The 25,319-nt window shown below is 32.1% G+C and overlaps 2 protein-coding genes and 1 long non-coding RNA gene across 4 annotated transcripts; 1 reads left to right on the top strand and 2 right to left on the bottom strand.

The window, feature by feature from the left end:
• The first annotated feature begins 3,500 nt into the window (after positions 1–3,500).
• Positions 3,501–7,196, top strand: LOC133805283 (EIN3-binding F-box protein 1-like). Its single transcript, XM_062243417.1, has 2 exons — positions 3,501–3,751; positions 4,455–7,196. The coding sequence occupies exons 1-2, from the start codon at positions 3,727–3,729 to the stop codon at positions 6,344–6,346; spliced, it is 1,917 nt and encodes a 638-aa protein (XP_062099401.1). The 5' UTR covers positions 3,501–3,726; the 3' UTR covers positions 6,347–7,196.
• A 4,361-nt stretch (positions 7,197–11,557) lies between these two features.
• Positions 11,558–19,631, bottom strand: LOC133805284 (uncharacterized). The gene is made up of 2 exons (XR_009878906.1): positions 19,375–19,631; positions 11,558–11,803 (listed from the first exon to the last, which is right to left on the bottom strand). It is a non-coding gene; the product is annotated as an uncharacterized LOC133805284 (long non-coding RNA).
• A 992-nt stretch (positions 19,632–20,623) lies between these two features.
• LOC133805285 (protein WVD2-like 5) lies at positions 20,624–24,837 on the bottom strand. 2 transcript variants are annotated; one of them, XM_062243419.1, is made up of 9 exons: positions 24,543–24,837; positions 23,551–23,795; positions 23,247–23,477; positions 23,051–23,091; positions 22,775–22,852; positions 22,581–22,677; positions 22,413–22,484; positions 22,210–22,320; positions 20,624–21,449 (listed from the first exon to the last, which is right to left on the bottom strand). In XM_062243419.1, exons 2-9 carry the CDS (start codon positions 23,779–23,781, stop codon positions 20,964–20,966), a joined length of 1,347 nt encoding a protein of 448 aa, XP_062099403.1. In that variant the 5' UTR covers positions 23,782–23,795; positions 24,543–24,837; the 3' UTR covers positions 20,624–20,963. The 2 variants fall into 2 exon arrangements, with proteins under 2 accessions (XP_062099403.1, XP_062099402.1); XM_062243418.1 differs by having other exon boundaries at positions 22,581–22,680.
• Between the last annotated feature and the right edge of the window lie 482 nt (positions 24,838–25,319).

Below are 25,319 nucleotides of genomic sequence, written 5' to 3' on the forward strand. Positions count from 1 at the left end.
CTATGATATTGTTTACTATATATACTAAAAAATATATTTGTATCTTCGAATTTAATTAGTTAACAAAGTATTGGTATTAGTATTGTTTGAATTTTAGTTCTCTATATATCTATTTTCTTAGGCTATTTAGGTTTTTTACCCCCCGAACTATTACCACTAGTGTATCGTGCCCCCTAATTTTTTCAAGCTGTTAAAAATTCCCCCCGAAATATTTATAGTAATGTAAAGAAGGACTTCCGTTAACTTTCAACACAGAATGCTGACATGGCTCATTACATCCTGATGTGTCTTGGCCATGTCAGCGCTATGTGTGTAATTTTATTGTTTTTAAATATGGTTTTTATTTTTTTTAATGTATAAAAAATGATTTAATTTATTAATTCTATTTTTTAGTGTTTAATTCACTAATCTTTAATATGATTATAGATTTTTTAATTTTAAGATTACACACATGGCGCTGACATGGCCAAGACACATCAGCATATAAACAGCCATGTCAGCCTTCTGTTAGCCACATGTGTTGAAAGTTAACGGAAGTCCTTCTTTACATTACTGTGAATATTTCGGGGGAATTTTTAACGGCCTGAAAAAATTAGGGGGCACGATACGGTAGTGGTAATAGTTCGGGGGTAAAAAACCTAAATAGCAATTTTCTTATTATAATATAATTATGTTTTTTATTCAAAAGTGAATAGTTGTACAAAATATTATAATTATATCATCAATTATCAATATAATTCTATGTTTCTCTAATTTGATATTTTATAAAGCTTGTAACAAAATGATATTACTAATGATATTGTTTGGATTTGTGATTTGTTTTCGCTATAGTAAATAAATGTTTTTAAGATTGTAATTTGGTGGACATTCCAGCAGCAACAAAAGATGCGAGATTGATGTGGCACTCTAAAATTGCTCCAAAACACCCTTTCTATTTTCTTATTTTTTAATTTGAATTCAAATTTGATTAGATATTTAATTACGACAACTGTTTAATTAAATTATAAATATAAATAACTGTTAACTTTTCTCATTTTTTATTTTACTTTTTTAATTTATGACTATTAATTAATTAAGGAAAAAGATCTATATATTTTCTTTTTTTTTTAATAATAATAATAATAGATGCCAATTAAAAATATCCATATATAATAAATAAATAAATAAATAATCTATCTATTTGTATTTTTAATCTTTTGACAAAATACATTGCTAAATACACTCTATATTAGACTCTTTTTTGTAATCTCTTAAATCAATCAATTGCACGTGAATTCCATTAATGATTTGAAAAAAATATTAAAATATAAAAAATTGAATAATATCCATATGTCATGCATGGATGAAAGAGAGTGTATAAGAGAGTGCAATAGAAAGTTTCCTTAGCACTCATCTAAAAAACAAATAAATGATCCAAACAGGTAATCCACATTTTGTCCACAAGTTAATTTTAAGAAATAAATGGTCCAAATATGTAATCGGCTAAAATACAAAGTTCAAAACGAGTTTGGGCAGCTTTGTTCCTTTTGTTCTCATTCTTATTCTTTACCAAAATAACTATTTTAAATTAAACATTAATAAATATTTTATTAAAATTAAAAAAAAAGATTTAAAACTTATATATTTTCATCCATTTAAAATATAAGATTTAAAAAAAAAAGTAAAAAAAAAATATAAGTTTTAATTATTAAAAAATCTCTCTCTATACATATACATACATGAATATTTGTGTATATATATATAGATTATATATCTAAAATTGTTGGTTTGTGTATATCCAAAAAAAAAATTGTGTATAAAAGTGTAACATTTTGAAGACATTGAGTATATTTACCTCGAAAAATTTTATGTATAAAAGTGCAACATTTTGAAAATATTGGGTATTTTAGCCGCCATTTATTATTTTAAAAATAAAGAGTCAAAATGAGTAATTGACCAATATATAGTAATCAAATAACCGATCTATCTATTCCTATTTTTAACATTTTGACAAAACTTAGGTCCACAAGTTAATTTTTATAAATAAAAGTCCCAACGGGTAATCGGCTAAAATACAAGATTCAAAATGGTGTGAATCCTTACAAAAAAAACTTAAATTATATATAATTTAATTTTTATAAAGAATTTTGAACCTTTTGAATAAATACATGGTCCAAAATAAATTATCAAAACGGGTAATCGGCCAAAAAAATAATCGATCGATCAATTCCTATATTTAGCCTTTTGACAAAACACGAGGTCTAAAAGTTAATTTTTAAAAATAAATGTTTCAAACGGATAATCAGCCAAAATAAGTCTTACACAAAACATAAATTTTTTTATACATAATTTAGATTTTTTATTTAAAAAAAATCATACAAAGCGTATAATAATGATGATAATAAAAAAAATAAAACCACACGTATAACAACCTTTTGAATTTTGTTTTCGACACATTAATTTTTCAGAATTTTTCGAAATCCTGCAAGATGTTTGTTATACAATAAACACTATTATGAAAAAAATTATGGTCAAGATGCTCTCACATGTCCTTATAAAGACCATGTTGTACGAGTAGGGTAAAAATAAATCCCTACCCTACCATAAAATCTCAATTTTTTTTTTAAAAATATATATTTTTTAATGTTTACAAAAACTACGTAAAACACAATTATATTTTATAGTTAGCATATAAAAAATCCTAATTTTTGTTCTAATAAAAATTATACTAATATATACACCATTTATAAATTTTTGTAATATTAGAGAAACCAATATATATTTATAAATTCCCACCAAAAAAATATATAAATTTATAAATTACTCCTAATCTCCGGCTCGGTCATTGATTACATCAGTCAAAGTCAATACATAGTATTCAATTCTTATTTATTGTTTTACTTATAATTGTCCATGAGTGATCATGTTGGTAAGGCAGTAATTTTTACAAATAAAAGTCTTTAGAAAAATTATATTAGTGTTTCAATAACTTATTTATAATTTTTTTTTTTTTTAAAATTATAAAATTTGGGTGGGACATGATTGACAAAGTTGAACAAAACAAAAATCTCAACCAAATTAGCCAAACGACATTATCTTAATCCTCTTTTATTTTTTTTTAATCTTATGATGCAATAAAAAAAAACAATAGCCATTGGTTGACCTGAAAATAGAATTGACATCTACACCATAATAAACCTAATTATTTGTACTTCCTAATCACATTCACCTTGAAATATTTTGTTTGTGTTGCGAGACTCATCTTAATCCTAATATCCAAACACGCCAAAACTTATCTTAGCATCCAAACAACCCTACTTTACAAAAAAAAAAAAAAAAAAAACAGAGCGGTTTCCGGTTTTCATTTAGGTGGGAGAACAATACAGGGAAAAGCCACTTCTATGTTCAAATACATTGCATGTGGGTTAAACTTGCGTGTATGCTAGTGCACCGTAACCTCATTGCTCTTGTGATAAAAGCTCTCAGTACAACAACAGCCACCATTCATTTCTTATTTTCTTCATCACCCAAACTTTTTTTTTTTTAAAATTTTTTTTTTTGCCCTATCTAATAGGGTTTCCATGACCTTGTAACCTTAATCTTTCTCATGCATCCCTGCCTTGAATCGCTATACATCGCCTTGGTTTCCCTAATCGTCTTCGGTTCTCTCTTTTTTGCCTTCTTTGGAGGGTTCTTCGGTGGAAATCTCTGCACTCTATACCTCCCGGGGTTTTTTGAGCAGTACACATGTCGAAGATCTTTGGTTTCACCGGTAAGTCTTCAATTTTCTGACCTATTTGTCATGAATTTTATGTGTTTAGCTTAGTTTCTTCTGATTATTACCCATTTGTTGTTATTTTGGGCTGTTTAGATGATATTTAATAGATCGGATTTTTTTATTTTTTATTTTTACGGATCTTGCTTTATTTTATAAGTTTTTTTAAATAAATTTTGGCATAGTAGTTGAGTTTTATTCTGAAATATTGATATGTAGGTTTAATAGTTCATAAACTTTTTGGTTGCTAAGAATATTATTACTTTGTCTGATGAGCTGGGATTTGGTTTGGTTATAAATTTCTAGTTTTGTTTGGGCTGCGTGTTAATGTTTCTATTGAGCTCGAGTCCTAGTGTTGTTAACTTGTAACTTTTGTGTTTTATTTATTTTTGGTATTATTTGATCTTGACATGCAAATTTTTGTTATGAAATTAATGGCTTTCTGAGCACCACCGATTTGAATATTGTTTTTGTCAGCTATTTTGATAAGGTTGTTTGTGATCTGTGGATATTTATGTATAAAAGATTTGATTTTTTTTTTTATAAAAAAAGCACAAAAACAGATACAAAACCAACTGGAAGACTGGATTGAATCAGTCTGTTTTTGCCGCTAATAATTTTTGGAAAATAATTTTAAACGCAAGTTACGGATCGTGTGAAACTTTGGTAGACTAAACTAGTTTTGGTTCTGATTTCTCAGGTAATGATGATTTTTGCTCTTTGGGTTCGTTATATTCAAACCCTAAGGAAGCCAACCTCTTTTTGTCCCTTGGTAGTCATGTGGATGTCTATTTTCCTTCTCGGAAGAGATCTCGCGACAGTGCCCCATTTGTTTTCGCTGAAGAGAGGTCTCAGAAGAAGAAGAAGGCCTCTATTGATGTTCTACCAGATGAGTGCCTTTTTGAGATCCTCAGGCGGTTGCCTGGTGAGGGGAGGAGTACTTCTGCCTGTGTTTCAAAGCGCTGGCTTACACTTTTAAGTAACATCCGGAAGGAGGAATTATGCAAAGAAGATATTACCGAAAAGAAGGCTGAAGATCAGGAATTTGAGAGTGATGGGTACCTCTCCAGGAGCTTGGAAGGGAAGAAAGCCACGGATGTTAGACTTGCTGCGATCACAGTTGGAACTGCTAGCCGAGGAGGATTGGGAGAACTTTTTATTCGAGGAAGCAATTCTGGCTGTGGAGTGACAGATCTGGGTCTCAAGTCAATTTCCCATGGATGTCCTTCTCTAAGGGTTCTTTCTCTGTGGAATGTGGATTCTGTTGGAGATGAAGGTCTCATTGAGATTGCAGATGGATGTCATCTATTAGAGAAGCTTGACTTTTGCCAGTGTCCTGCAATCTCCGACAAGGCTTTGTTTGCTCTTGCAAAGAACTGTCCTAATTTGACTGAGTTAACAATAGAGTCATGTTCAAACATTGGCAATGCAGGCTTGCAAGCTGTTGGAAGGAGCTGCCCTAACCTGAAAAGCATTTCAATAAAAAGCTGCCCCCTTGTTGGGGATCAAGGGATTGCGAGCTTGGTATCTTCCACATCTTATGTCTTGACAAAGGTGAAGCTTCAGGCATTGAACATCAGTGATGTATCTCTTGCTGTTATCGGACATTATGGCAAGGCAATCACAGATCTTGCTCTTACCAGCCTCCCTAATGTAGGTGAGAGAGGCTTCTGGGCCATGGGAAATGGTCAAGGGCTTCAGAAGTTGAAATCCTTGACAATCGCATCGTGTCAAGGAGTCACAGATATGGGGCTTGAAGCAGCAGGAAAGGGTTGCCCAAATTTGCAACAGTTTTGCCTGCGGAAGTGTGTTTCCGTATCCGACAATGGATTGGTGTCTTTTTCCAAAGCTACTGGATCACTTGAGAGCCTTCAATTGGAGGAGTGCCATAGGATCACCCAATATGGGTTTTTTGGTGCTCTTTTAAACTGTGGTGCAAAGTTGAAGGCTATTTCTCTTGTTTACTGCTTGGGAATTAAGGACCTGAACATGGGATTATCTAAATTGTCTCGTTGTGAATCTTTGCGATCTTTGTGCATTCGCAACTGTCCTGGATTTGGTGATGCTAGCCTGACAGTATTGGGAAAACTTTGCCCTGAACTGCAGCATGTGGAATTTAGTGGTCTCGAGAGAATTACAGATGCTGGTTTTTATTCACTGTTGGAGAGCTGTGAGACCGGCCTCGCCAAGGTTAACCTCAGTGGCTGTGTCAATCTTACAGACAAGATTGTTTCTGCAATGGCTGAGTCACATGGCTGGACTCTAGAAATGCTAAATCTTGAAGGTTGCAAGCAGATTAGTGATGCAAGCTTGGTAGCTGTCGCTGATAACTGCTCATTGCTTAGCGAGCTTGACATCTCAAGATGTGCAGTCACTGATTTTGGGATTGCAGCCTTGGCTCGGGAAAACCATCTCAATCTGCAAATTCTCTCTTTGTCAGGTTGCTCTTTGATATCAGATAGGAGCTTGCCTGCCTTGGGAAAAATGGGTCAGACTCTTGTGGGGCTAAATCTTCAGCACTGCAAGGCAATCAGCAGTAGCACAGTTGATCACCTTGTTGAGGAGCTATGGAGGTGTGACATCCTTTCCTAGATGGGAACGAAAGTGAAGAACTCTTGCCGCATGAATGGCAAACAAAACAAACAGCGAGGGAAAAAAACTAATCAGAAAGAAGCAGAATTTTAGTCAGCTTTTGTGAGTAGCAGTAGTAACGTATTTTCGGGTCCATTATCTATGGGTCTCTTTTCATCCAGTGTCCAGATTTCCTTTTCCAGGGAGGGTGGCCGTAAACTTTTTTTACAGGTTTTCTGCAGCTGCAGGAAATCTGTTTTTTTCGACTCTCTTAACGAGAAGTCTTTTTTTGTTCACGGCCATATTTCCCTGAGAAGTCCTCTTCAGGTCACTGGATTTAGGTTCTCTTTTATTTTGTTCTGGTTTTTTTATATTGCTAGGTTTTCGGGGCTTCTGTTTTTGCTGGCAATGCATTCAAGTGCTTGTAAGCTGTTGTATTCTCTGGAAGTTCCGACGCCTAGTTTTAAGTCAGTCCTATCGTTGGTTTTACCGAGTCTTCCACGTTTTTGAACTTGGGGTTCTTTACGTGATGGTTGGGTCTTTTTATATTTCCTTAAAAGGGTAGTTCCTGGTTTTGGGAGTTCGCATATATATAGTTGCTTTTGGCAGTACAAATTTTTGGTGCCTAGTGTTTTGGGATCTTGGCCATGGTAGCAGGTTATATGCAAGTCTGCCATGACAACCCTCTCTTTGTTGGAGGGTTGTTTTTTTTACATCTTTTACCAAGCCCCTACTTCAGGCTTCCACTTGTTTCATCAACTGCCGTGTACTCTGCAACCTTTTATTATATGTAATGAATGAACTAGCTATCTACTCTTTTTGGTCGTTGTATCTTTGAATGATAATAAATAAAGATCAGTGTATTATAATCGCTCTTTGTGATCTATTTACTATTCACCTCTCAGAAATTTGATGTTATAAATTATAATCACCAACGCTATGGATTGTGGGACGCTACTGTACATCTGAAGGTGCTGCGAAAGAGATAATTTTTCCTTATTGGACCAAACCAAATTCAACCATATGATGACATTGATGTTGATTTCTTGAGTGGGACCATGCTGTCCATTTAAAAGAAGCTTCCTCATTCATGCATCTTACCTTTTATGGATGTGTAGTGTATGAATGTAACTAGTTTTATAAAAAAATATATAATAATAAAAAAACATACTTTCAAATGATGGCTTTCTTGTTTGGCATTTTATGGCCAAATGCAATCGAAGAGCCAACAGCATATAATGGCTCAAATACCCACCATGGTCAAAAAGTCATCTGACAAATACAAAGAATCTAATTTTCGAAATAATAATAATACAAAAAACCCTATATTATAAGCATTGTTTTTTTTTTTGCTCAAATAATATTATAAGCATTGTTTGGAAAGTAAAATTGAGATAGACTTTGATCAAGAAATATAGGATAAAAAATATAAAAAGAGTGAATAAGTTATTATTACTGAATAATAAATTATGAGAAAATAAATTAGGTAGAAAGATATAATATTTGTTTTACTATTAAAATATATGAAGATGAAATATTTTAATAAGATAAAATTATTTTAATTTTTTTTAATGTTATTATCTCGTATCAGGAAGAATCTAAAATTATTTAAGCGTTATTGGTAATTAATATTGAATTAGATAGAATTTGATCAAGAAATATAAAATAAAAAAGAGTAAATACTCATTTGGTATTCTGGGTTTTATTGAAATACAAGTTTGGTACTCTCAGTTTTTTATAATTATCAATCGATACCCTCTGTTTACAAAAACTACATAGTTTGGTACCCTTCGTGCATTAAGTTTGTTAATATTCCCAGAATACCTCTCATTTAATGATTTATTTGATTTGCAATTGTTGTATTATTTTTAAATGATTTAAATATATTTTCAGAATTTATAAAATAAAATAAATATTTAATTAAAACTTTAAAATAATTTTAATAAACAAAATTATTTTAAAACTAAATTTAATTAATTAAAAAATGGAATCAAAAAATTAAAAAGCTAATTAAAATATTATTAATTAACTTTAAATAAACCTAAATTTTAATTTAATTAACAAATTAATCAAACTTTGAAACAAGAAAAATGCGGGTGAGATTTGGGAGGGTGGGGAACTAAGATGGTGAAGGTGAGAATGAGTGAAATATGATTTTTTTTCATTAATTAAGTTAAAATTTAGGTTTATTTAAAGTTAATTAATAAGATGGTTATCGGTTCAAGGACGCAAGGTGTTGACTGTGAATTTAGCCAACGACGTAAGAACGTCAACTACGACAAGCCTTCAAGAGAATAACAAACGACAACAGACAGTTTTTATCAATGAAAGTGAATAACATAAGATTTTATAGTGGTTCAGCCCCGATAATCGGTAATAGCCTAATCCACTTAGAGATTTTATTACTGTATTCACACTCAAGATCAGATGAACCGTGTCAACTGAGTTTTCTTCAGTGCAAAATATTCCAGAATACAAAAAATGGTTCTCTCAGGAAAAACACTTTCTCTCTCTAGAACACAGGTTCACTCTTAATTTTGCCAAAAGTCCTTTTATGATCCTCCCAACTCTCTATTTATAGACCTGAGATTCTCAACTGATATCCCCTTTAGATCGGGATATTTCATTATTTACCTAATATTTATATTACAAAATAAATGTTTAAAATACAACTGATCCCTAAATTCGAGTGAGGATTGAGAGATTCCCGGACGCTTAGACCAATTCTTACTGAAGTAGTTTCGGGCAGTTTGACGTAGTCTCTCATGCATGTTGACTACTCTTCAAGCTTTTCGTAGGTCAAAGGTGGTATGTGCATGGCTCTCCTCGGACCAAAAGTCATGTACATTTAGCTCTCCTCGAACCAAGGTGGTCCGAGGGTACTTACTTTGCTTCTTACTTCGGGCAAATTCGAGGCATTCCCCTTCATTGTGTTCGATCGGACACAATAGCCTTCTTCTTTGGCTTAAGATGGTTCAAACCACCCTCTTTGGCTCCTCTAGTCAAGGTTCGATTGGACCTTGCACTTTCCTCCTCGGACCAAGGTGGTCCGAGCCATCTCTCCTTGCCATCTCCTCGGAGCAAGATGGTTCAAGGCACTCCCATAGGCATCTTGTTCGATCGGGCACAATGCCCCTCTCCTCGGACCTAAATGGTCCGAGCCTTCTTCGTTCAGCCAAGGTCCGATCGGACCTTGGGCCTTTCTCCTCGGACCAAGGTGGTCCGAGCCACCATTTACATCTCCTTGGACCAAAATGGTCCAAGGTACCTCCTATGAGTATGTCCGATCGGACATAGTCCTCTTCTCCTCGGACCAGAATGGTCCGAGCCTCCTTTGTTTAACCAAGGTCCGATCGGACCTTGGACCTTTCTCCTTGGACCAAAATGGTCTGAGGTATACTTTTCCTCCTCACCTCATTCAAGCCCAAGTGTACCTCTTCCACATCATACCCGATCGGCCATTATGTGGCTTTCCCTTTGAGTAAAACTTGAGCCTTGGTTATTTTCTTTGAACTCACTCGAGCCAATCTTAACAAGAGGTCCCCTAAGCTTAGGTCCGATCGGACCTAATGCTTTTATCCTTTGAACCAAAATCCAAACTTCCCCTTCAACTTCTTGGACTTGGCTCCAATTCAATTATTAAGGTCTTCAAACTGAGATTTGAGCCAAGCAACCCTCAGTTCAAATATTCTCTTCGGTCGGGCGCATTTGGCTTGACCATCTGTCCAATTCCTTAACTGATGTATTGGGCCATTACTAAGCCAGATCACCCCACTAACTCTTGCCATGTGTCAATTTTACTGCCACGTCATTCTTTTCAAATTTTTGGGATAACACAAGGTGCCCCTGTTTTTTCAGGGTAAGAAGGGGTAGAGAAAATGCCTCGAGCCAATGTTTGAGTACTAAGGCGCTACGACGCTGAAGTAACCCATGCCATATTTAATTAATTTTTGAATATTTTAATTCCAATTTTTGTTTGTTTTTAATTAATTAAATTTATTTTAAATTTGTTTATTAAAATTATTTTAAAGTTTTAATTAAATATTTATTTTACTTTATTAATTCTGAAAATATATTTAAATAATTTAAAAATAATAAAACAATTGAAAATCAAATAAATCACTAAAATGAGGGGTAATATGAGAATATTAAAAATTTAAATGCATGGAGGGTACCAAATTATGTAGTTTTTGTAAACAGACAGCATCAATTGATAATTATCAGAAACAGATGGTACCAAGTTTGTATTTTGATAAAACACAGGGTGCCAAATAAATATTTACCCTAAAAAAATATAGAACAGATGAGTTATTATTTGTCAATAATAAAGTACGAGAAAATAAATTAGACATACAAATATAATATAGGAAATGTACTTATGCTTTGTGTTTAAACAAAATATAATTTCGGTACCTTATGTTCTTGACAATGATTATTGAGTAACCTATAATTTGAAATCATACATATTTTGACACCATGTGTTCTTGATAATGATTATCGAATACCTTGTAATTTGAAATTGAACATACTTGATACCCTATGTTATTTATAATAGTTATTAGGAACATTGTAATTTGAAAATCAATGTGAAGTGGTACCCTGTTATTAGGGGTGAGAAGAATATCTACTTAACCGCAAAAGTTGTCCAACCCACATCGCCCCGCGCGGTGCGGTGTGGTTAATTTTCTTCTCGGTGTGATTAATTTTCTTCACGGTGTGGGTTGGGATCTAATTTTACTCACCAATTATACACAAAATCAACAAGCATAATTAATCATGAAATTCATCTTTAAGTCACACTTCTCAAAACTCGTTCCATAACCTTCATGCTTAATCAACACAAATCCAAACACAAAATCTAGCATGCACCTATTAATATATTAACAAAGTTCCAAGAATGGATCTTGATATTTATTTTATTTTATAATTGGTTTATAATTTGAATTTTGAATTTTAAATTTAATTAATTATTTTATAAATTTATCATATAGAAATTGTATCAAGATACGCTTAAGTGAAAGAATATATTCTAGATAGAACATTCTAAACTTTTTACAGAGAAAGAAAAATATAACGTAATATTTTCATATCTCTGAAAACTGTCTCAGACTTAATATTCCAAGATCTCATGTGTAATGACCCAACTATTTTTAAGACCTTGGATCATCAAAGCTACTATTTTTTTAGAAACATACATAAGAAATAACATAACTTTATTTAAAACCCAAAATATTGTACCAATAAAAAATAAGGTAAAAATATAAAATAAAATGTGATATGATATGAGATCCCATTGTTTATAAAACATAAAACATAAACTTTAATTGTTTAAATACTGATTGCGGAAATACATCAAAACATAATTTAAAAGACTAAAAGAAACATCATCCTTGATCGTCACGCAGTTCATTCAATTCATTCATCCTCAACACACAAGTCAAGCTGCCATGAATCATTCCACCAACCATACTCATTTTCCTGCATCACACTAAAAATAAAAGAGTGAGCCTAATGCCCAGCAAGGAAAATCTACTAAAAACATACATCATAAACCATAAACATAAGACTATAATATAAACATACACTATAAAACATATGACCATAAAAGAAAACATATATTGTATAAGACTACAATATTAATAGCCATCATAAATTCTTGGGGCTTGTTAGCTAGGCAAGTCATATGCCCATAAATTCTTGGGGCTTGCTAGATAAACAAGTCATATGCCCAAGGACTATAAAACATATTCTTGGGGCTTTTTATCTAAACAAGTCATATGCCCAAGGACTACAAGACATATTATACATATACATATCATAACATATAAGCACATAAAATCTATCATATTTTCCTTACCAAAAGCTAGGATATTTGGGAACAAGAACAGGATTATAAGACTCCTATAAACTAACAGTAAAAATGGTGAGAATCTCTAAAGAATAAAGATGAAATGAGAACTAAACCATCAAGAAGAAACTTACCAAGAAGGACCTTAAGTTTCAAGAATCTTAAATACCTAATCAAGAATCATAAACAAGAGTTAGGATTTGAATAAAAGAAAACTAAAGAACTATAAAGAACTGAACTTAGGAATAAGAATACTTTGAATGATCTTATGGATTAATCTAAACCTTAATACTGAAATGATACTATATCTCACTTCCCAAGTGTTTAGAAAAGCTTAAAATGATAAAGCTTTTATCCCAAAACCCAAGTGTATCTCTCTATAGTAACACTAGCACCTTGGAGGCTCTGATCAAATGCTTAAAGAATGAATAAAATGGTTGAGTACTAGGTCCTATTTATAGAGTTCAAGGAGTGAAACTAACCCCTTTTAATTTGAATAAATAAATGATTATAAAATGAAAAGGATTTGAATTTTCGTTCAACAAACGCCCAGAACTTGGTCAAAATCGTTCAAAGGTAGGTCTAAGTGGTTAAAGCTATTTTTAAATTCAAAATCATAAACTTTAAAAAAAAAACCACACTTGGAGTCGATATATCGCCCCCCATAGGCGATATATCGCCTCCCCCTATATTCCCGAGCCCCGTTCAATCATTCGTGCAAAGTCAACGTATTTTTCGTATCTTTCGTAGGTGATATATCGGCCCCTAAGCTGAGATATATCGACATACGTTCATATATCAAACACGTATTTTCACTTTTTCAGCATAATTTGAATTGGATAAACAACTTTGACTGAGTCATAGTATGATCCTAACAGCTGCTGGAAGGTTCTAGAGTTTCTAGATCTTTCTTTTATTAAAACTATTCATCAAAATACTTAATTCCTTAATAATCATGATTATGACAAGTGCCATGCTCTTAATGGTCCTATCTAAACCTTAGGTTATAATAAATAATATATCTAGGATCAGTAATATTAATCAAACCTTATGTTATAATTAATATTCTTAAACTATAGGTTAAACTTATAAAATCCATAACTATTGCTATGAGTTTCCAACTAAGTCCCGACTTGAACCAAAATCCACGGAATCTAACATACTACAAACTAATACTAACTACTACTAATATCTAGCTAGCTAAGTAAATATTATGGGACTCTACATCATGAGTTGAGTATATCTTGTGAATTATAAAATTTCTCACCATTACTCTACATGCCCACACATGTCTTGAGGTGTAGAGATACATCTTGGAAAATCTTGTTCTAAGTATTCACAAGCCTGCTTTGGATTGGATGTTCGTTGGAGTTACTAAAAGATAGCACGGATTCTTGATTGTTCAACAATTAGTAAATCGTCATATTTTTCTTTCTCTTTTACATATTAATGCATCCGGTTATTTAAAGAATGTTTAAATAAATAATTTTGAAATCACTGGGCCCACCACCTCGTGCTTTCTGTCGAGCATATGGCAAACCAGTTACCAGCACTAAATATCATTCTTTTATAATATATGACATTGTTTATTTATTTAAATTTTATATGATAATTAAAAAACATAATAAAAATAAAATAATATATTTTCAGAATAAAACTAAGCAAACGTGCATTGCACGTTGCTTTCACCTATTATATATATAAATAGGGAGAGTCTTAGATAGGTGCATCACTTTTATCTCTACTGGTAGGGGAAAATCTGTTCTCAGCATGTAGAGAAATTATAACCCAATTTTTTTTTATATGATAGTTTGTAGTTATAGCAGGCATTTCACTAGTTTTTAAGAAAATTCGAATAATTTACGACGCCAAAAACAGAGTTCAAAATAGTCAGTTGCACGTGTATAAAAAAAAAAGTACTCGTGCAATTGATTGTTTGAAATTTGTTTTCGACACTGTAAATTATTCAAAATTTCTCAAAAACTGAAGAGATGTATGCTATAACTACAATGTACACTGTTATGTAAAAAAAATATGGGTTAAAATTTTTCTACATTCTGAAAACATATTTGCCCTTCCCGATAAGAGCAAAAGTGATGCACCTACCTAAAAATTTCCCTATATTTATATACTCTAAAGTTATTATAATATATATTTACAATTTATGTACAAAGTATGTTCGTAAAATTATATATATTATAAGGTACTGTTATAGTAGTGATCGTTTTTAATAACTACCTATAGGTACTTTTAGTATTTTCGGTACATGAAAAAGTTATAGTGTATAATGTAGCTACAGGAGACCTTCCACAAATTTTCAGGAAATTCCAAATAATTTAGGAAACTGAAATTAGGATTCAAAGTGCTTGTTGCAAGCATACAATAAGTTATTTTTTAATCTTGATTTCGGTATCCTAAATTATTTGGAATGCCTTGAAAATTTGTGAGAGGTCCCCCTGTAACTACATTGTACACCATTGTGTAAAAAATAGAGTTGCAACTTATCCGTGTACCGAAAATACTAAAAGTACCTATATGTAGTGATTAAAAACAATCACTACCCAATCATTTTTCATATATATATATATATGTATATATAGAGTATATATCACAATATTCTATGTAATATTTTTGGAGTTAATTTTTTAATAATATTTTGGGTATATGATATGGAAATTAATTTTCATAAAAATACTTAAATGAGTAGTTTGTTCTTAAAAAAATGTTAAATAAGTTATTTCGCATATTTTTTAGCCAAAGTTAAAATTCCCATATATGCCCAAAAATCCTAGGAAAAAAATCTCATTTCTAAAAGTGCTCCTGGCAAGTTGCTTTTAGAAAGTACTCGTGTAGAAGTTTTAAGCCCCAAAAGATTTTTCAGCGAACTAGAAATAGGGCTGGCAATTTGTGTTATCGTGTCATGTTCATATCGGCACGATAAAGGTAAACACAAACGCGACACTATTACTAAACATGTCAAAATCTCAAACACAAACACAATTTTCTTGGCAGGTCACATAACACAACATTAAACTTGTCGTGTGACTCGAGACTAACATGTTTAACACATGATTAAACATGTTATTTGACACAACACAAAATTTATGTGAAGTTGACACCATTAAACATAATCATAAAACCAATCACACAAACACTTACAATACATAGTTCAACAATATAACACAATCACAGATACAATACATACAATTTGCAATTTTAATCTACTCAAATATAATATAAACATGATAAATTCAAAGTTTTAGTCTCTAAATTATAACTAATAACAAGTTGGCTCAATCCCCATTGCTTGTCCCATTAAGTTTGTAGCATTGTCTATGATGTAGCAATTGTCGCGCCAAACAGCGACTAAAGAGAGATCAAAGAGAGATGGAGACTTGTGACTCCAACTAGTCACCACCCAGAATAATCACCACTAGACCGGAGAGAGATCAAACGAGAAACAAACAAAAGAGAGGAAAGCATAGAGGTCGAAGTGTGGAAGACAGGAGGGTAGGACAGTTGTTTTCATGATGGGAGAATGGGGAAGATATATTAGGATTTTCAACTTATTACTTTAAGTTTTTATAATATTTTCTTAATTGAGTTAAGCGTGTCATTTTTGGGTTAAGCATGTTGACCTAAAAATGACTTGTTTATTAAACATGTCGACACGATTATGATACGAAAATTAAATGTATCACCCAAACTCATTTATTTTGTGTCATTTTCAAGTCGCATCATCGTGTCGTGTCAAAAATTATCAGCTTGACTATAACTCCATAAATTGCTAAAGAAATATAGATATATATTATATATACTAGTGGGGAAAGGCACGTGCGTTTATCTCAGTCATATTAATAGTCAAATACTTTTAGGGTCAGATGATTATAATTCATTATCCTGCTATATGTGACCTCTTTTTTAAGAGATTCTTCTCATAGCATTACATTCACTGAAAATACATGTTTACTACATGAACATTCAATGACTTCGAAGATTGGGATCCCTCTGTTTTGATTACTAATAAAATCAATAAAAGAGTGAATTTTTCCCATGATATCTATGCTCATTTTCATTGTTCAAATCTGTCATTTAGCTAAACAAAAAAATTGCCTTTTGTTTCAAACAATAATTTTGCATTTGTTGTGTTTTATCTCATACATATGGATATTTGGGGTCCATATCAAACTTTGAGCATTGAAGGATACGGATATTTTCTCATAATAGTTGATGACAAATCTAGATATACTTGGATATATATCTTAAAACTCAAATCAGATGCTTCTACTGTCATTCAACATTTTTTTACTCTCATCTACACAATATAAAGCATGCATAAAATCAGTTAGAACTGACAATGCAAAAGAGATAAATCTTGCTACTTTTTTTTGCAACCAAAGGTGTCATTCACTATCATTCTTGTGTGGATAGACCACAACGAAACTCTGCAGTTAAACGAAAACACCAACATATTCTTAATGTTGCTAGAGCTCTAGCTTTTCAATCACATTTACCCTTGTCTTATTGGAGTTATATAACACAAACTGCAGTCTACTTAATTATTAGAACTAACCATATTCTATTATAGGACAAAACACCTTTTGAAATTTTGCATATAAACAACCCTCTTATGATCATTTAAGAAACTATGGCTGCCTTACTTATTCTTCTACTTTAGACTCCAAAAGACACAAATTTTAACCAAGATCCTGTGCTTGTGTATTCGTAGGTTACCCTCCAAACATGAAGGCATACACCTTGCTTGATTTACAAACACATCAAATTTTTCACTCAAGAAATACCATCTTTCATGAGAATATATATCCATTTCAAGATTCCAATGACATCCTCAATATTGACTTTTTCTATCACACTTCTATGTTGCCTAGTACTACTAATGATTATACTACAGGTACATTATCTCAAGGTCAACAAATGGAGTCTACTCATTCTTCTATTCCAAGCGCCTTGGATGTCTCTGCCTTCATCACAGAACCATCATCCACAACTCATAAACTGCCTACTGTTCAAACAGGCCGAACCATCACTACAACAACTCACTTAAATGATTATTTATGTGATTATGTTCAGCTTTCTTCATCTACAACTCATCCTATCACTTTGGCAGCCAACACAAACATAGATACCACAAGCTTCTCTAAGGCATGTAAAGACAACAAATGGAGACAGGCTATGCTGACTGAACTTACAGCCTTGGAGCAAAACAAAAAATAATTGGAAGTCAAAGTTCCATGGTTGAATGACAACAAAAAATGAAGAAAGTTCCAAATATGCCATTCAAAAAATAAAATAAAATAAAATAAAAATACAATGGAAGAGCTCCATCAAGATTAATTAACAAAAATATGAAATAACAGAACATATATAATACGCATTAAAATTTTTCAATATAAATATAAGTTGATTACACATAAAAAGTTTATATATATCAGTGTGATTTATGTAACATAAATCATCTTTTTCTTTAGGTCTTTTTAAATGAAATATGAATCCTTTTAATAAGTATTGTAAGAGAGAACTATAAGGGCTTTAGAACTAAAAAACTGCTCAAAACACAATGCAAGACCAAAACACAGCACAGAACAAAATACCAAAATAGAACAAAAACTAAATACATATGAAATGATGTTAAGAACAATGAAATAACATTAAATATATATGTATCCTGATAAACACCGAATTAACTATTATACTTGATGCTTATTATATACATGCATATCTATATTCAAAGCTCCTCAAGCCAATTATAAACCACAAATCTAAGAATGAAACTATCCAAATTAGAATCCAAATAACAAACAATGATTACATGTATATTTATTTCTTACCTCTGAATATATATATATGTTCCACAATGTAGCATCAGCTTACATTGCATTCCTTCTTTTACCCTTCAAATGATACATATATAATAGAGTTTGTACTTTTTTAGACTCAATGTTTTGTCCAATTATTTGTTTGGACCATGTATTTTGTTAAATTATTTTTTGGACTATGTGTTTTGGATAATGATTCAAATAGAACCCTAAACTCAATTTTGGTCAAAATTTTTTGAGTTAAAATTACAAATAATTCACCAAACTAACAATTTAAAACAAAAATAAAATTATTTTGTCTAATAACTGTGTTATTATATTTAATTTTTTCTTCATCAATTTTTTTTATTTAGGAATCTATTTAAACTATTTTACAAAAACACAAAATACAAAAAAATTTGTAATAAGACAAAACTCATATTAGTTGAAAAAAATATATATAAATATAATATTTATACATATATGTATATGTATATAACTTGAAAGTAAAGGATACTCGTAACAAAGCCAATGACACTTGAAAATGATGAACAATGACTATAGAAACATATATATACATATATGTATATAACTTGAAAGTAAAGGATACTCATAACAAAGCCAATGACACCTGAAAATGATGAACAATGACTATAGAAACATATATAAATATATATATATACACGTAAGAACTGAAAGCCCATAAAGGAAAACGACAAGAATTAAACTATATATGAGCGTTAAGATTTAGATATAGAAGAGGGAAAAATAATTGCAGTTGTAATTTTGCAGGCTGAAAAGAAATTAAGTATAATTATGTTGCTATATATATATATATATATATAGGAGGAGAAGGAGAAGGAGAAGGAGAAGGAGAAGGAGATAACAAAGTAAAGATGGAAGTAGTCTATGAATGAACGAGGGGTCGAAGCTAGACATATTCTTTTTCTCTTTGAACCCATAATCAAATGCAAAAGAAAAAGAAAAAGCTACCAAACTATGATCAAGCTTTGGTTATCTAAATTCTGATATGCTTAAAAGGAAAGCTTGAAATTCTGATCAAATTTAAACAACTCCATAAAAGGAAAGGATAGACAAAAAAGAAATCCAGTTCAGACTAACTTAAAATAAAAAACTCATTGAAAACTTCCACAAGTGGACAGATGAATAAATAAATAAATAAGAACACAAATTGTTAAAAAAAAAAAAAACTTCATCACCTTCAATCAAAGTCGAGGAAGATATCTAAAATACAAAGAGTGAAAAAAAGACAAACCCATAACACAAAAGCATCAAAAAGGTATTCATATGATCACTAAATAAACTCTATTAATCAACACATAAATAATGGAAATAAGCAAACATAGGAAAGAACGAGACATAACCTCATAGAAAGCCATCTGTGTACCAAATTATTGGAAGAAAAACCCCAACTGACCAGTTCTACAGAGAGAGAAGAATAAATGGATCGTCTGTAAAACTCTTTCCCTATCCTAATTATAACATCAAACTTAGTGGGTCGGTCGATTTACAGTCGGTGGTGTTGGAGAAGGATGACAACACATGTCAAGAAAAAGATAAAATAAAAAAATATTTTGAAAATACAATAAAACCTTATAATTATAAAAAGCTGAAATAGTAGAAGAAAGCACGATAATACATCATAGCCATAGGATAAGATTTATATATATTTAAGGAGTAGTCTTACAAAATTCTTTAGTGACTCAATCACTTTTAATTTGTTTCGTATTATGTAGCATTTCCTACGATTAAATTTAGAATGAATAAGTTATTTCTAATCTGTATTATTATTTTTTTTAGTTGATTTAGAAGCTCTATTTTTCAATGGACCAGATTTTTTATGGATTTTGTTGATGTTTTTGTTTCTAATCATTAAAACTCGTGATTAAGTGGTTTTCGATTTGTATTTGTTTTTGTTTGGGTTGCGGGATTGTTTTCTTTTTTTTTTTAGGAGTGGTTGCCAGAAGTTGATCAAGAATCAGTTTTTTTTTTTAACAAATAATAAAATTGAAAAAGAAAAAAAAATAGTTAATGTCGTAAATTTGGAAAAAATAAACATTTATCAAGAAAAGAAACCTTAATTTTATATATTTATTATCAATGAATAATCTCTCATATTCACCAAGCATAATAAAACTGAAAGATGGAAACTTGAAAACTTACAAATAATAATGAACAATGCTGACTCATTCCTAAACTGTATAAAAAAAAATTACTTACCCACTTAAAAATATATCAACCATACAATTACATATCAATGTGTAATTGTGCCAATTATTTCTCAATAATAATAAACAAGGGTTGAATTGGGCAATAGTGATTGTTTTAGAGTTGCTAATTCATCTCACTATTCAAGTATTTAAAATTGAAATACATCACACTTCTTCCCACTATATTTTACATACCTAGGTTGGTCCAAAATAAATCGCCAGATACATACCCACTTCACATCGAGTACATAAATGGGTTTTCTTTTTAATAATAATAACAAAAGGGATAATCCATGGGGGAAGAGGTTGCTCATACCACAAAATTAGCCTCCATTAACTAACAATTCCAATTTGTTTTAACAGAATAGAAGGCGTAATAATACTTCAACCATGAACTATCTACTAAAGATTTGACCAAAATTTCCCAATATGTTTAATAATATTCTGGCTAAGACAGACTTTGACAACATATTAATTAGATCACAACTTGCAAATAGTTACATACACTGCTGCAAACTGGAATGCAGAATACCAATGACAAAGACCAGCAACCTCTAAAGCAATCAAACAAAACTACCAATGCTGCTGACTATGGACAACATGACACCACAAACCATAATTGCCAAATTCTCTCATGCCTTGTTCCTCCAATAACTGTAGTTTCATTCCTTTTTTATTTCCATGACAGGCGTCATTAGGAGAGCTCTACATGTGCACATCAAAAATGTGTACCCCTTTTTGCATCAAAGCTCCACTGCTGCTCTTGGTTCTTGCATGGAGGTGGTGTAAGTTTGATCTTCAACCACAGGGCTATCATCCATGTAGGGCTCAGTTGCACTTAGCTTCGCTACGGGAACTCCCCCCTGCTCTTGGGTGAAAGATCCAGTTTTGTCAGTTGCATTAAAGTTCAACTTCTCTTCATTAGCTGCGTTCGTTACAGTATTTTCCTCTTGGTTTGCAATGGATATGTTATTTTTCCCCTTGGATGCAATCTTGTGCCCCTTTATCGTATTGGATATGGTGGTCTTTTCAGATGGCAAGGTGGGAAGAGATTTGCGGTGTGGCTTCCTTACTGGTACAGTTGGTCCTTTGGCAGGAATTTGAGCTACTTTTTCATCGAGACTTAGCCTGCTGGATTGATTAGTTGAATTATTGTTTCCTACAGAGTCTGTCGGAGGTAAGCTCTTTCTACGTCCCAGCTTTGGAGATTTAGCTCGCGTTGTTGGTATCTGCCACAAAGCAATACAGATACTAAGGCCTAAAAACAATTGGAAAGCCTAATAATTACCTCACGTCCTAGCATGATTCATGAGAATCACTTTCATATCTTGAATCGAGATGGAAACAGTTTGGTTCAAATTATTAAACTGTTAACGACTGCTCGCATACCAAGCAGCGCACGAAGTAAAGGGGAACAAAAATTAACACATCTGGAATATTCTCAACGCCAAGTCAGTTATAATAAAAATCTGTCTCCTCACAAGATGATTCCATCATTTACAACTCAGAGCCAAGAATCAAAGACATAACTGTTTAATATTAATATTTATCTATATATTAGAAGAAGAAAAAAACCTCCAGAAAAGGGGAACAAATGAGAAATGAAACAAAAGTACAATAAAAGCATAACCCTTAATCTCTTTAAATATAGTTCTATAGGAAGGAAGAATTAATAAAAGTATATCATGGGAAGGGTACCTCTAAAAATATTTTCAAAGATTGAAAAACTTCACTAAAGTCAGTACCACTAAGAAACCAGGAAACATTGAAAAGACACTTAAGAAACCTCTGATAGATCAGCTATTGCGACATCTAATCCTCCGTAGCTTGTAAACTCTTTAACTACACATATTATTCTATCATCACAATTCTTCCATATTCCATGAATTCAATCCCAACATACAAAAAAAAAATGGAAAAACAAGTACGTAATAATTTAAGAAAAGAATGCAATTTTAATCAAATGTTCACTACAAAATAAAGAATTACCTTCTTTAGCTCTACCTTAGGAGGTGGAGGCTCCTGGTAGAAGCTAGGCATTGGAGTTGCTTTAAAGGTCAGGCTCTTCCTGAGCATCTTAATCTCAGCTTCCAGAGTTTCCTGTTAAAGATGATGTCAAAACAAAACAACTTTTGATTTTTTTTTTTTTTTAAATACCTATTAACAGCCATCTATAACAAATAGACTGTCACCTTCGACTTTGCTTGCAAGTTGTTCTTCTCTAACTCCTTTGCATGAATCTTCTCCTCAAGTTTAGTGTAAAACTACCAAACATAATAGCAATGAGCAAACACAATAATTCTGACTTTAACTGAACTGGCAGATAAAAAAATGGCAAGAGTTGGAAGCCCCAAGCTTACCTCTCTCCTCTTTTCAGCTCGTTCATCACACTTAAAACTGAAACCATAGTTTGGAAGCATACCCATCTTGCGAGATCTGGCATCTTCTGATGTGGGACTTCCGCAAAGTAGTTAAGAATAACTGATGGATTGAACACAAGTTAATATATACAGTAATACATGTCAAAGAATAGAAAGAATAGAAAAAAGGATACGAGGAGGATTTAGCATCTGCTTCCACTTCAGCTTGGTTAACAAGTTCTTTTTTCAGAGGTTTCAGCTTCGGTTTATCCCTGCAACAATTGATTCTATCAAATTTGCCACAAACCCCAATAAGGAAGGGGAATAGAGAGAGGTTATAGCTAGACCACTGACTATAAAAACATTTGGAAAAAGAAAAAAAAATGATCTTAGTAATGAGGAAGGGGAAAAATTATCAATATAAATAAGCCCAGGATAAGGACAAATGAAAAGCACAAATCACTACTCACGTAAGGTCCTCGGGAAAGGCTACCTCAGGCTTTCCAGATAGCTGATGAAAGCATAAAAAACAATGTCAACAGCATCAGATACAATAGAGTAGTAGCACACACTAAATAAATGTTTGCCACAGTCGCATCAACAAAATGATAGAAACGAAGGAAAATTCAGTGCTCTAATATCAGATTTTGTTATATATAATAGAACCTTCTGTTCAGTAGATGATCCACTTCTAATTGTTTTTCTTGGCTGTGCATTAGAAGCGATTGAACCGTTGGGAACAGTAGATACAGCCTCAACATCTTTGCCATTTTTGTTCTTGATCTCTGAATTTCCCGAAGCAATTTTGGGTGCTGAGGGTTTCCCATTCTTGCTCTTGGCTTGACCCTTTTGCAGTTTGGTCTGCTTTGAATGATCGGAGCCTTTCCCTTCTCCTTCCTGTAACAAAGTAAGTTGAAAGGCTTGAATCGGATAAATCACAAAACCAACAATAAATAACAAACACTCCTACCTTTGCAATAGTCAGTCCATTGCTTTCATTATGGCCAATTGATTCCTCTTCAGAGAGACCATCATCCAACTTAACACGAACTTTTACATTCCTATTTTGTGAGGCTGTCTCATTGTTATTGAAATCGTCTACAACCATAAAATCCTCACCAGAGGCGGGAGTTTGAGCATAAGAGCCATTCTGATGGACCGGCCCAAGCCCATCAGTGCCCACTACATCATCTGAATCCATTTACACACGGGAAACTGCAAAAACAAACATGCAGTGAAGCAAATTACTAACTCAGTAAAAAAAATTAACACGAACTATGAAATTGTGCACTGAAGAAACAAATAAATCTCAAAACCATAAACTTAGAACATGAATTTTCATTAATTTACAAAGCTTTTGCATTTACTTAAACGAACATTTTCAGTATATGTCAAATACCCAATAGAAACCTCTGCAATCACAAGAGTTTTAACAAATGAAATTATAAAAGATAACTTAAAAATCATCGAATTTCGTTCCCTAAAAGTTTCCCAGCAACCAAACAGGCATTACAGCCCAAACACAATCCAACTTTCTTTAAAAAAAAAACATGAATCTTGGCAATAAATTTCAATAGTAAAGAAAGAGAAACAAGTTAATCATAATCAAATCATTGCAAACAAACATGGTCTTAATTCGCAAAGAAAAACAAGATTTATCAACCCCAAAAAATCCTATAAACCACAAAAACAATATATCAAATCTCCAGAGACAAATATCTAAACTCTTCACATTGATCCGCTTGTATTGAACACAATGCAACAAACAGTTAAGAAAAATCAATGTTCCTTGATTTATGAGACAACCGCATAAAAAAGAAAATAAATTAATTAAAAAAAATAAAAGAACCCTCACTAGAGATAAGGCTAGCGAAACACAAGATTTGAAAACCACATCTCTCATTTTCTTAGCAGACAAACATAGATTTAGAAAAAATAAAAATAAAATTAAAACCAACTGACCTCGTGATACGTGAAAACAAAAATCAAAAGTTCATTATCTTCGATTCAAAACCAAGGGCTTCGAAGGATCTGAGAAAGAATGGTTCGAGAATGCGAATGGAGTAAATGGATCGAGGGATCCGAACCCAAAAGCTAGATCTTTAGGATTCCATACATTTTTCTTTTAGGTTTTTCTATGATTTTGTTTTGAAATTTGAAAAAAAAAAATTAGTAAGAAGTGGTGGTAATGGTATGAACGGAGAGAATGGGAAGAGCACTTTATACGAGTGGATTTCAAATCCACGTTTTGAAGGTCATCAGGTCAGGTGTAAAATTACTATAAAATACAACTATACTTCTTATCAAATGTATATATACGGTTTTCAGACATATACGGCCGTTACTTAACGTCTTAAACTGACTGCACTCGGTCACAATCCCACTCAATTTTAGTTAAATCGCCATTTGCACAATAATAATATAGCTATTTAGGATTTTTACCCCCTAAACTATCACTTGTACATTATTGTGCTCTTAATTTTTTTAGGCCATTAAAAATTACTCCCGAACTATTCCCAGTATTGTAAGCTGAGACTTCTGTTAGGTTTCGTCCTACGTGGCTAACGGAATGCTGCCGTGGCTCTTTAGTCACTAATGTGTCATTGTCACGTCAGCGCCACCTGTGTAATTTAAAATAAAAAATAATTTAAAATTCAAAATTATATATTTTCTTATCAAAAATCAATAAATTATATTAAAATAAACTAAGATTAATATTAATCAAAAAAATTTATATTA

This window comes from Humulus lupulus, chromosome X (genome assembly GCF_963169125.1).
Source record: "Humulus lupulus chromosome X, drHumLupu1.1, whole genome shotgun sequence".
In the NCBI taxonomy this organism is placed as follows: Eukaryota; Viridiplantae; Streptophyta; class Magnoliopsida; order Rosales; family Cannabaceae; genus Humulus; species Humulus lupulus.